The sequence below is a fragment of the Lycorma delicatula genome, chromosome 5 (genome assembly GCF_047948215.1).
Source record: "Lycorma delicatula isolate Av1 chromosome 5, ASM4794821v1, whole genome shotgun sequence".
Lineage (NCBI taxonomy): Eukaryota > Metazoa > Arthropoda > Insecta > Hemiptera > Fulgoridae > Lycorma > Lycorma delicatula.
In genome coordinates this window covers 53,417,744-53,431,701 of record NC_134459.1, presented here as the reverse complement: position 1 = coordinate 53,431,701, position 13,958 = coordinate 53,417,744, and the positions used below count along the sequence as shown (strand labels likewise).

General features: G+C 32.9%; 1 protein-coding gene across 1 annotated transcript in view; it reads right to left on the bottom strand.

Moving 5' to 3' along the window:
- LOC142324429 (aldo-keto reductase 1B-like) overlaps positions 1-5,669 on the bottom strand; it is a 37,927-nt gene extending 32,258 nt beyond the window's left edge. The window contains exon 1 of the mRNA XM_075365261.1: positions 5,466-5,669. Coding sequence (XP_075221376.1) covers positions 5,466-5,546 — 81 coding nt within the window. The 5' untranslated portion in view covers positions 5,547-5,669. The remainder of the gene's footprint in view (positions 1-5,465) is intronic.
- Positions 5,670-13,958: the final 8,289 nt, after the last annotated feature.

Below are 13,958 nucleotides of genomic sequence, written 5' to 3'. Positions count from 1 at the left end.
AAATATATAAGATAATTAATTGTTTCACCGCTAATATGACATTTATATACACTCAATTAGGAAAACTAATTTACCTGTATTATTATAAAAAAGAAATATGATTTTGTTTGTTCAGGGTAATCTCTACAGCCACTAAACCAGTATTAAAAATTCCTGTTTAGAAACTTACTTCTTCCAAGTATCATAGGCTATGTAGTAACTAGATAACTTTCTGTATCCTCTTAACTTTTCACCCTGTTTTGTGTAACTCCTTATGAAAGATTAATTATTTGTAGACAGAAGTTCAGGCTGATTGCAAGAAAATTGTTTATCATAAATCCACAAACAGATTCTAAATACTGACATCTGATTGTATGTAATTAGGGCCATACAATCATTAGGGCTGAAAAAATTCTAATTCCCATAATTACCCTTAGATCCCTCCCTAGTTTACTCTCACATAAATATTAAAATTAGTAGTTTTCTTTTTTAAATGCATCCTTATCTTTAGAAAAAAATAAAAATACCATATATCAGGAGAAAAAATGCAAGTCTGTTTTCTTTAAATATGTCTCCATGTTCTCACAAGTCCTCTAAATTAACAAAAATTGTGACATTCAAATTTTGCTTTCTAAAAATATATTTTACCATCAAAAAAATTAAAAATCATATAGAAGTAGTGGTTGCCTCCACTCCAGAAATAGTGGTGGTCTTGCCTCCAAATGGGCTCAACCAACAACCACTTCTATTAAAAAATTTAAAATGTTATTAAAAAATTATTTGAATATATTTTCTGCCGTAACAAAATATTAAAAAATACTTTATGGTATGTAAGATTTCCAGGTTCAAATTTTTCCAATTTTGTTCAGTTTCCGGTTCTAAATAATTAAAAAATTAAGTATTTAAATTTTTTCCACATTATATTGCACCTTCAGAAAAATAAACTTGCCAGGTAGAAAAATAAAAAATAAAAAGTTTAGGGCTAGCTCCCTCAAATAACAAAACTGAGTAAATGGAGTATCAAAATGTTTCATCTGGAGGTTACTAGTTCGGATCCCAGTCAGACATGTCATTTTCACATGCTACTTGTCATTTAACTCATCCTCTGAAAGCGATACCTAATAGGGGTCCCAGAGGTTAATGACAAAAAAAAATTATAAAACAATGTTTTCTAAGAGTTTCTAATCATCCAATCTCCACAAATAAAACTGAACTGTCAACTTATTACAACTGTAATTTATTAAAGCATGTTCTAAGTTCAATAAAATAAAAAAATATAAATAATTTTCTGATATATGTCCACCATATAATTATAGTTCATAATAACTAAGTTTACACCATTGCGTAAAGCAGTTTTTAAGTTAATTCAACTGGTTTGGTATTTGATTTGTTTTCATCTAAAATTTTACACCATTTCGATCTATGAATATTTTAATTATAAATAAGAAATTTTTTCATACACTGAAATTAATGCATTCCATTCAACATACATATAAATATATGCTCAGTTGATTTTTATTTATGACTTTTGTATTGATTATTTATTAAGATTTAATTCTGTATTATTTCATGTGTATAATGTTTAAAAAATAAAATAAAGAACTAAACATAGACATGTTACATTCACTCAGCTCCTTTCAAATGCACTCTGTGCCTGACGATTTAGCGGCTCCTCACCGTTCACACAGCTCCTTTCGGATGGACTCGGCTTCTATCAACATCACTCGGCTCCACCTAACCTTTAGTGGTGAGCCGGCTCACCACTAAAGTCAGGTTTTTCCCTCGCGATCTCTCAGTGTGTGTGTGTGTGTGTGTGTGTGTATATCTCTCTCAGCCAGTCTCACCTCTCTTCTGCTTCAGCAGTCTCTCGTTGTGGTCACTCTCTTCTCTTCTTGTATGTCGTCTCTCTGACCATCGTCTATCTCTGATCACGGTCTGCGACCATGATTCGAGTGATCATTAGTGCGTCTTGCAACTCTGGTATTGTTTGATCAAGCTTCACACTTTGTGCGGTTGACAAGTAGATTGCACATGTTCTGCAACAATGAATCTTTTTATTGTGTGTTAAGGATCCTTTAAACGTTGTGTTTGTGCTTTTTCTTCTCTATAACTGCATTATAAAATATTAACTTGAAGGAACTTATGTAGATGTATATAGGGTCCACGATTGCGAGATTATGTTTTGTGCGACTGAATATCAACATATTGGTGTTTTTTGTCCGTTGAACTCTGTCGTTATAATCCAGATCGCATCCTGTGCCGGTGAGTGTCAAGATATTTGTTTTTCATTAACAAAAAAAACAGTAATCGTCTACCAAATATTAAGGTAATCCTCTGTTAAACAATAAGATACTATTATTATACTCTGTATTGTTATTAAACACTGTGCTTGTAAAATAAATATTTAATGTAATAAGTTTACCTATACTTTACTTAAGGATTGTTGTATATAAATATCGCACAAGGAGATTTTGTGCAAAGCATTTGTCTTAACAAAACAATATGTAATAGTGTTTTTATGCATTTTTTTGTTTTTATGAACATGGTTATATAATTCTGTTTTTCATTCTGTTAAAAATAAAGTCATATATTCTTTTGGCAAAAACGAGCTATTTGTAATTTTATTTTTCTAACTTTCCCCAACAAACTTATTATATTAACTAGATAAAAATCTTACTTATGCAAAAGACCATTGAATGAAAATGTTGAATAAAATAGCCTAAAACTGATTAGTATTTGGTGTAAACAGATAATACAATACAATAGGAACTCAGCATCTGTTTATTAACAAAAAAGTTGCTGTTCCATTATTATGATTTTATGTAAGATTTAGTAGAATCATGGCTTTTCAAAGATTTGTGTACAATGTCAGCTTGCAGGTCCACAGCTTTACAAAATGATTTACACATTAAGTATTTCACTGTATGCCTGGCAACTGTCAGAAACTACTGTGGTTCTAGTACCACGTTTTTAAAATGCAGCATGATTTCATGTCTGTTATCAGGTATGACATTGAAGAAATACTTCTTGATTTCATGACTTACTCTGTCCAACAATTATTTTATGAACAATTCACCAATTTCAACAGAAACTTTTCATAGAAAGGCACACCAGTCAATAAAATATGTGACTCAATCCTAGATCACATAATAGTTATTACGTAATAGTTAAGTGTTGATAGTTCAAAAGTTGAGGAATAAATAATGAGTAGCACTTTTTGCTAAAATATTCTGGAACAATCTAACTGAAAATTTAATTATGTAATAGGACCATTTCCTTTTATCAGTCACAACATTCATTTAAATCCATGAGCTGTCTGCTCTGCATTAGAACATAAAACTGCTGGAAAAACAATTATACTAGCTCAAAAATACTGCAACTAATATTCAACATACTGAGTAGTAATGTCGAACTGATGTTAATGATAAAATGAAAAAATAATATTCCTGACATTAAACTGAAATGATAAGATATGAAGCAACTCCATCTTGTAGAAAAAACATAAGATATTTAAAAATAATGATTTGACCAATGCAACTAAGCTGGGCAGTAGATTTTAAAATTATTTGTTTTGTAATACAGGAAATTGATTAATTATTATATAATAATAGTGGGAGAAATAAAATTTGTAGAACTAAATACTAAAAGATCAACTCAAGGTAGGCCAGGCCGTATTATCAATCTTGAAAAATATTCTAATTTTCATAAATTTTTTTTCAAAGATATTCCACAATAAGAAAAAATATATACGTGTCGAAGATGTTTGGGCTTTCTTGCCTTTCACAGCCCCTAAATTAACAGAAATTGAAGTACTGGAATTGGTGCTCCTTTTCAAGATGTTTCTACTATAAAAAAATTTAATCATGCAGAGAACAACAGGTTTATACCTTCTTGTCCTTTAAACCTGTTAACAGTAGACCTGCTAACATCTTATTAACATAAATTGAACTATATTAACAATTGGGTTTGTTCTTTTCAAAAATATGTCCTTCCTTTTTCTGCAAAATAAAATCATGTTGTACAAGAAGTTCAGTACGTACTCCTTGTCTTTTAACAGCTTCTAGTTCATTTCATTCGTAATAAAAAATTCTTCAAAATTGAATAAGGGATATTTAATCCTTTATTTTTAACAATGCCTCTTGGAGGGCAATTAAAAAACTTTATTACATTCAAAGTTTCAGTTGCGTTTCCCAACCAGTTATTCTTAAGTTCCTTAACCCATTGATTAAAAAAAGGGAATTTATGTTAATCAATTTTTTTTTCAAAATCAAGGGCTTCCTTAATTTTTACCTTTAAATTATGAGAATCTGATGGGCCTTGTGATTAGCATAAAATTAATATCTAGTAAATTAATAACTGTTGAAATGTACAGATATATAATTAACCTTTTATATGTGTAACCCTATCGTGTTTTACTCATATTAGTGATTAAAAAACAACAAAGTTGTACAATTTTGTAATAATCTTTGTCAGCTCATTTTTTTACCACATAACAACAATACCAGTTTTAATAAAAATTGCATGAAAGATACTTATAACCGATGCTGGAAATGGTGCATTTCTCTAACATTTTAGATGATCCCTGCTGTAGATATTATGCTTTGTATAACAACTTTTTTCTGGAAACAATGTACACAGTTTCTATATGAGTAAAGGTAAAAAAAATTACAATTTGCTGATTTAAAAAACGTTTTACTGGGACAAGAGCAACAATAATGGTTTTTAGTCAAATTAGCTACATGCATCAACACTTTTGTAACCAATATTAAAAATAACGTAAAGTAAAATAAGTAGTTTTTTCTATCAATAAACACATTAAGTCAACACATTTAAAATCCTTATAGGCCTGAAATTAACAAGAAAACATATCATTACACTGCATACAAGTAAATACAAGAGTGGCAAATATGTTAAAAAAAATTCATTAATAACATTCAAAACTTTTGAACTCTAAAGACACAAAAAAAGGAATTTAATTTACATGCGACCTTTAGTGTCTCCATGAGAACAGGCGACTAAAACAGTTTTAATTTTATAATACAGAATGATATGCCTTATAATGGCTAAAGTAATTTTATTATTAAAAAAATAAAGTAATCGCCTACCTACTACATTTAACTTAAATGGTGTATAAAATAAAACAAAAACTATTGAAATCTGTGAGGCAATTCTGTTAGTGAACCCTTACATCCCACCAAATGTGTTGAAAACAACTATGTAAAATTTATGTGGGTTCTTTCAAGTCGAGGAACAACTAAAACACAAATACGGACCATCTAAACCTATGCAGACCAGCTGCTACTGTTATTACATTGTTTTTTTGTTTTTTTTTTAAACTCTTAACCTAACTTTTTTTTTAATACTAAAAGACTCGATTTGGTGAAGACAGCATTCGTTCTTAACCCATGCTTACCGATAACTGAAAATTTTGCTACTTATTGGAATATCGTATGAATAGTTGGTAAATACATATGAGAACAACTTACTCCCCAAGTTCCCAAACCGAATGCAGGAAAACATATGCCGTTGTTGAATTTAACAAAAGGGAAATCAATCTTCGGCCCCATCAATCTTGACAAATCATAAAAAACTCACACAAAGTATACCCGAAATATAAAAATATAAAATGAAAAATGATCAACAATTTGCAAAATATTACTTAGCTTAACCAACCATACTTTCCTCCATAAAATAACTGCTGGCAACACAACAAAATAAATTAAAATTTACAATAGTTAAAATTAAATACAATTAGCAGAGAAAAAGAAAAAAAAGGATTAATCGTTTACGAAATATTTTCTTTTCTTTACTAAGGATAAATTACTCTTCATAAAGACTGTAATCGGATTTACATCACAGTGATAGTAAGGAAGAAACTGTGAAGTCGAGTAATGTAACGATTGCGATAAGGAGGGGAGTTTGCCCACGAGTCTGCTAGACGAAGTTCACATCCCTCATTCGGAGAACGTACGATACCTAGGAGTTTCTTTTGGACCACTGCCGAATATGGCAAAATCATAGAGAGAAAAGAGAAAACGAATAAATATCAAGCTAAGACGCTTTAAGTGGTTATTAGGAAAAAAGTCCGTGTTATCGCTGAATAACAAACTGTTATATAAGGCGTTTTTAAAGCCAATATGGACGTACGGGATACAAGTATGGGATACGGCAAGCAATAGCAATATCGACATCATCCAAAGGTTCCAGAACAAAGTGCTGAGGAATACGTTTCGGAGGCGACGCGGTGTGCGAAGAACAAGGAGATACACAATTACCAAGGAATGCCATTTTTATTCATGAAGAAATTCACCCGCTAAATTCAAAGTATGTACTTAAACTTAACGCGCACGAAAACCATCTGGCTCTTAACCTTTTGAATAATAGTGAAGATGTGAGGTAACTGAAGAGACTGAATGGAAACTGAACTTGTTCGGGTCTACCCAAGAGGCGTCCCGCAAATCAACAATATTAGGGAAAATATCATGCGTATAACACCCAGACCCATCCTCCGGGACCACCGTTAGATATTGCTTCAGAGGATGATATGAATGATATGTAGCGTTATGTGAAAATACCATGCTGACCGGGATTCTAACCTGGTCAGGCATGGCAATATCTTATTAACTTTCTTTTATTTTGTTCTTAACAGTTAATCCTGAATTGTTTGTTATTTGTTACACTTATTTGTTATATTTTTATACGTTGTACTTTTTATTGCACGATACTTTGTTTAACCTTTATATTGTCTTTAAACCTCTTTAATGTTCAGGAAAATGATTGTAAAAAAAAATTAATTAAAACTTCTATATTAACACAATGATGTCGATGACTTATGAAAAATTTAAACAATAATAAAGCAGAGGGAATTGACGATACCATACCGATACACAACGTCCTACTTTTCCCATACATTGTGAAATATCACTTTTCTCATAAAATGGTAAAAGTAGAACTGAATAATAAGCTTTTTATGAGATTTGAAAACTACTCCTAGTTTCTCAACCAAAGAAAATAAGAGCAGACAAATGTGAAAACTATCACACCGTTACTTTAACATCTTGTGCATCGAACATATTTACTAGGATAGTTTGCAGGCAAATAGATGTATTCGATGGTCAGTTCGCTTTCAGAAAGAACACGAGTGCAATAGTATGGTTCTCAGACTAATTTTAGAAGGCAGCTAGAATAAAAATATACTTACATTGTTTTTTTGGTTCTGGGAAAAACATATGATAATGCTCAATGAAATAACATTTTTTTAAGTTTTAAGAAAATTAAAGGTTTTTTCCGTTAAAGATAACATTTGTACACTCATGACGCACACTGCAAACATGCGTGAGCCGGCGCCATTAGCAAAAGCTGTACCATTCTACTCATACAGTAACGTTATTGTTGATTCTTGAAACTTTTTTAGCTGATTTTTTGAAAAATAATATTGAAAACACTGTCTTAATTTCTGCTTCTCCAATATATAAAATAAAAATATTAAAAGTAGTTAAAATCTACGATTATAGTGTAATGAAGAGCATACGTAAATTAGAGTAATCGTAAATTACGATAAAATAATATTATTTAGTATTGTATGTTCTTTAATGCAAATTTAAGAATAATAAACTATAAATAATTGATAATTAAATAAATTGTAATTGCTGAGGATACGTTGACAATATACAATTGTGTCATCCTTTTAAAAAATATTTTCGTTTAACGTTAAATATTCAAATAAACATAAATCCTTAAATAGAAGGAGAGAATAATCATTTGTAATCTGTACAAGAATTAGGTATCAATTAAAAGAGTAAAAAATTACGAACGATAAGGCTCTGACATAGAAAATTATTCAAGGGGAAAAAATAAAAATCTCAAGACCCACTGATGACATCGTTCAATTAGCATTAATTAAAGATTAGTTAGAAGTAATACTGAATGGCAAGGATATATTAATAAAAGAGAACTTCAATCTGAAAATAAATAAGAGTGAACTAAAGAAAATGAGATTCAACAAAAAGTAGCATAATGAAGAAATATAAAAATGTTAAATATAAAAATATAAATATGATATGGAAACAACATAATAGCAGTGGTAGATTTTCATTATTTAGGTAATAAAATAACAAAATATGGATAAAATGACACAGAGATTAAATATGGTATTTTCCAAAGTTTTGGATGAAGCACGAGACTGGTCCGTCGCACTAGAGAGGGGCAGAGCCCATACAATTCTTAGCCAAGTGCATAAGGCTGTCTCTCCTTGGATACCAAATCAGGCGATGCCGCCTGTAGTGGCCAGACTTGCACCCCTATATCTCTTCATTCGAAAGAGGGAGCAGATGAATTGGGGTTACGAGTTGACCCAGTTCCTTATCCGTCCGATGTTTCAAGACATACCTGTGCGCGGACACTGAGACGCTCCGCGAATGTGTTTATTGCTAGGAGAAGGATAAAGCACAACACACAGTGTAATAATCGATCGATTCCCGCAGTAAAGAGAACTTGCAGCAGAAAATTCGGCGTGCTTTTACCCCAGAGAACATCATTAGGACTACGCTGCAGACTGAACGATCTTGGCACACAGAGTCCATGGTGTTGGTTAAGATCATCTAAACAAAGCTGGCGAAATAAGTCCAGGGGTGAATAATTCTCTTTGACTCTCCTTTAAGGCAGGTCTCCAGCCCCAAGGTCAAGGTTAAAAAAAAACTTGATAAGTTCAAGGCATGGGAACAGCAATGAGGATGTGGATGGAAATAATCATATGAGGTGCTATGATAAGACTGAAAGGTGGGCGCGGCAATCCATGTTATAAAGGAGGAGGGAGGAGTTTTAGTGGGCAGGCCTGCAAAAGAGAGATGGGGTTTGAGACTACATGGGGCTACAAAAGGTTCTCCTCCTCCTACAAAAAACAGAAAACAAAACGCATTAAAAGTTAACTGTCACATGCAAAGAGGGCTTTCATGCAGAAAAGAAGTCTGCTAACATCAAATATACATCTAAAAACAGGAAAGAGATGCTTGAAAGAATATCTATGTAGAGGTTATCTCTCAAGTAAAGACCGTTTCATTGTAAAAGAATATATTCTCAAAACTTTATAAATATTTTTTATTTCCCTTAAATTACATACCTTATACTACTTCTCTGTATAATCACTACATAAATTAAGACATTTATCGTAACGATACACCAGCTTCAATATACCCGTGTCGTAGTCTTCTGCCGCCAGTCCATCTAGGCACTGATTAACAGCATTTTTAAGTTCATCGTCACCCGTAAATTGCTTACCGCTCAAAAATTTTTTCAATTTACCAAACAAATGGTAATCAAAAGAAGCTAAGTCCGGATTATATGGTGGGTTATCGTAAATCTCCCATCCAAATGTTCTCAGTAAATCACGTGTCGGACTCGTAACATGTGGACGTGCATTATCGTGCAACAGCATGACTCTGTCTGTTAGTTGTCCACGCCGCAAATTTTGAATGGCGCGCAGTAACGTGCGTACAGTTTAGCAGTAGACTTCTACATTTATAGTCGTTCCACGAAATCAATCAGCAGTATGCCAAACCAATCCCAAAAGACTGCGGCCATCAGTTTGCGTCCAAATGGCTGTGACTTGACCTTTGTCGGTCTGATTTGTGATTGAGGATGACGCCATTCACTTGATTGCCGTTTTCTCTTTGGCATGTAAATACGAAATCCATGTTTCATCGCCGGCAAAAATTAAATTAAGGAGCTCATCACCTTTTTCTGTGTAGCGCATCAAAAATTTCAAAAGATCCCATTCGGATTTTTTGTGGCGTTCTGTTAAGACATGCGGCATCCAACATGCACACCTTTCTGAAGCCTAAATGATCTTGAAAAATGCGACCGATAATGGTTCTTGAAACATCAGGAAAAAGAAGGACCAGGTCGGAAATCGTTGAGTGACGATCTTTTCTGATTTTATCATCTATGCGTTTCATCAAGTCTTCGGTGATTATCGAGAGCCTCCCCGAACGTTTTTCATCATGCACATTAATTCTGTTATTTCTAAACCTTTCACACTATTTTCAGACGTTTCTTTCATTCATTACATTATCACCGTACACAGCAACCAACTGCCTAATTAATTAATTAATTTAGTTAATTTCAGCCGGCTTAACGTTTTGATGGTTTAAATAATTAAAATTAGGTTAAGATAATGTAACCCACCGGGTTGGTCTAGTGGTGAACGCGTCTTCCCAAATCAGCTGATTTGGAAGCCAAGAGTTCCAGAGTTCAAGTCCTTGTAAAGCCAGTTATTTTTACACGGATTTGAATACTAGATCATGGATACCGGTGTTCTTTGGTGGTTGGGTTTCAATTAACCACACATCTCAGGAATGGTCGAACTGAGAATATACAAGACTACACTTCATTTAAACATAGATATCATCCTCATTCATCCTCTGAAGTATTATCTAAACGGTAGTTACCGGAGGCTAAACAGAAAAAAGAGAGAGAGAGGTTAAGATAATGTAGGTTGTTAATATTAATATTACAAAAATTTTTCAAAATTTTTAAAAACTTGCTTTATACTTTTTAGTCGTACTTTAATCAAATTATTATCATACGAGACTCGGCTGATAAATTTTGCGCACTAGCGTGCTACACAGACACAAAAGGTACTATCGTGTTGGGTGTGGCAGCCCATGATAGCTAAAATCCCCCTCTACAAACCTGCGATAATGCGTTGAAATCCGTAACCGGTTTGTTTTTAGTAACAGTTAAAACGGAGTCGAGTACGGTCAATATGTCAACACGGTTAAAACAGCGCTCATGATCGAATTTTTAACAGCAGAAAATGTGAATCCTACGAATATTTTTCATCATTTAAAAGTGGTTTACGGTAGTGAAACTGTTGACAGGAGTACTGTGAATAGCTGAGCGTTGAAATTTCGCGAATTTGAAGCAGGTAAAGTAACAGCTGAGGACGCACCTCGCAGCGGACGACCAGTTTCTGTGACTGACGAGAAACATCAAAAGGAGGTGGACGATTTGCTTCAAAGTTACCGGCGAATCACTCAGCAACGCATCGCTATTCCGGTAGACACACCTAAAGAACGAGTTGGCCATATTAACGAGCAATTGGATTACCGTAAAATCTGTGCACGATGAGTACCGCGCAAACTGACGGACGAACATAAGCAGCATCGTGTCAAATGTTGTGAAGAACTTTTACAGCGCTATCGTGCTAAAGGAAACAACTTCCTTTTCAATATTGTAACCGGGGTTGAGATTTGGGTACATCATTACGACCCGAAGAAAAAAGGCAAAGCATGGAATACACACACTACGAATCGTCAAACCGCAAAAAATTCAAAACTAAAGCCTCGGCGAAGAAACAAACTTCTTTTGACGGTGTTTTGGAACGCCAAACACGTTTATGTGTCTGAGTATCTGGAACATGAGACGACTGTGAACTGTGAAGGTATATTGAGACGTTAAGACACCTCAGACGACGAGTATGTCTCGTTTGAAAGACCACCATCTTGCAACATGACAATACGCGGCCTCACACATCGCACGCCACTATGAGGCTCTCCTCAAGCTGAAGTTTGAGCCTATTCCGCATCCGCCATACTCGCCGGATTTGGCTCCATGAGACTTCCACTTGTTCCGTCATTTCAAGAGGGTTCTCAAAGGTAATCATGACACCACCGACGATGAGGTAAAGGAAGCCACTTGGATCCGAGAAAGACCACCAGCATTTTTCAGTGACAGAATGCAAAAACTTGACACACGTTGGGAAAAATGTATCAGTGTAAACGGGAATTATATTGAAAAGTATATGCTGCATTTTGTAGCTAAGGTATTGTACTTTTATTCATTCTTTATTTCATTCCAAGATCTCTTTTCATTCCCATGCTACGCATATCGCATATATGTGCAAAATTTATCAGCCTAGCTTGTACATATTATGAGTTTAATTAGCAGGTTAATTTGGTTTTCAAAAGATAACATCATATATTGAAATTTATAAAATATCAAACAAATTTTCAATCAAAATATTACTATACAAAGTAACGAAATAGTTAAGTTTTTGCATAGTGAAGTTTTTATTTGATTTACTTAATTAACTATCACAATTTTAGACAAACGTTTTTATAAAAAATTTCTAGTTCGATCCATCTCTGATAATGCATCATTAATTTCCACCCTTAATTTACCCCCGTACGGAGGGATGTTTGCAAAAGTAATGGTGCAATATTACATTGTCACTCTATGTTAGTAATTGTGCAAAATTTCATCAATCGGCAATGTCAAGAAGTATGTTAAATTAAGAATGCAAGATTTGGGTACAAACGTGAAAAAAAAACATTATGAGTTAAAGAAAAGGAAGTAAAAATGTATGACTCCACGTATTTCACAGTCGGCGGCAACATCGATTTTCCTGTTCATTTTATAACGTGATAACTAACATATAATCAAAGATACTACAACGCGACAACTTACAGACAACAATGCAGTGTGTAGATTTCTATCTGGCCATAAACGACTCAGGTTCGCCAACCTTAAGGAGACAAATTTCCCAGCGGTCTTTACATTAAGAGATATCCGTCTTAGTATGGCACTACATGATAGTGAAAGATAGACAACAGGAAAACAGAAAGGAAAAGAATAAAGGTCTTTAAAATGAGACGTTACAGGAGGATGCTGAAAATTAGGTTGATTGACGAAATTTGAAATAAAGACACAATATGAAAAGAGAGGAAAGAAACTTGTTAAGAGACATTAAATTGGTGGGCCAAAATTAAGACCATCAGGTTTATAGTTTACTTGATAATAAAGCAATGTATAGAGGACAAAAATTGTAGAAAATGACAAAGATTGGAAAGTTAGAAAGAGATAATTAATGATGTAGGGTGATAATAAATATGTTGAGGTGAAGGATTGGTTCAAGAGAAAAGAATGGAAAATACCATAAAACCACAACAACAAAAAAAATCATTAATTGACATATTTGTAATGTGTTCATATTTGTAATCAGTTCAGTATGTAGCGTTGCGGAAATTAAAATTTGACCATGGAAACAGTGATTACACTCATCCAATAAAATACAGTATTTTGAAAAAAAATACAACCAAAACAAATAATGCAGACTTAGTTCATTACCACATTTGGTTTGGACGTTTTAACTGAGAATTCTGTTTTTCTTGTAGTGATGTTTATAATTGGAATTTCGCATGAATAACCCCAATATTAATTATTTTGTTACTTTCATAATAAAGCTGTTACAATAGCTTTACGCATTTGTTACAGTTGATGTTGAAGCCCAGAACCTTGCAAATAAAATGCAATGACCATGGAGGTCAATAGAGTGATAACATAAATTAATTATGAGACTGAGACTACAAAATAACAGTCAGTCCATGTTACATAAATCAGTTTACTAATGGAGCACAAATCATCTTTTTTAAATAAAATTTTAAAATAAATACAAACTAAGAAGACTTGATTCTAAGGTAAAACTTATAATAATAACCTGCTGATGTCAAGGCCATTCATTTGATAACTGTAATGAAGCTTGATCTACAGTGACTTGTACACTGGATTTTTATTTAAACGATGATTTTACTTTTCATGGTTTCTTATAATGAAAATGAGGTCCTAATTTGTTAAGAAATGATACTTTTGCATTCAATCCTACTATTATTTGTGAATGAATAATCAAATTTTCTGTTTAATGATAATAAAATTTAAGTGTGATCCTCATACTTCATTGAACTTTTTAACTTTTAATGAATCATAATCAAAAATATAATAACATTTTCTAAACACTAGCAAAATCATTGGCATTTTTATTTTAATTTTTTTTTTTTTGAAAAACATAAATTTTCTCTATATATTTCATTTTTTTAACTGAATAAGGATTTATTCATCATTTACAAGCTTATTTACTACTGAGTTTCATAGCCTTAGGCCACACAAAAATTACTTCACCCAACCAAACTCTTCCTCTTAACTTC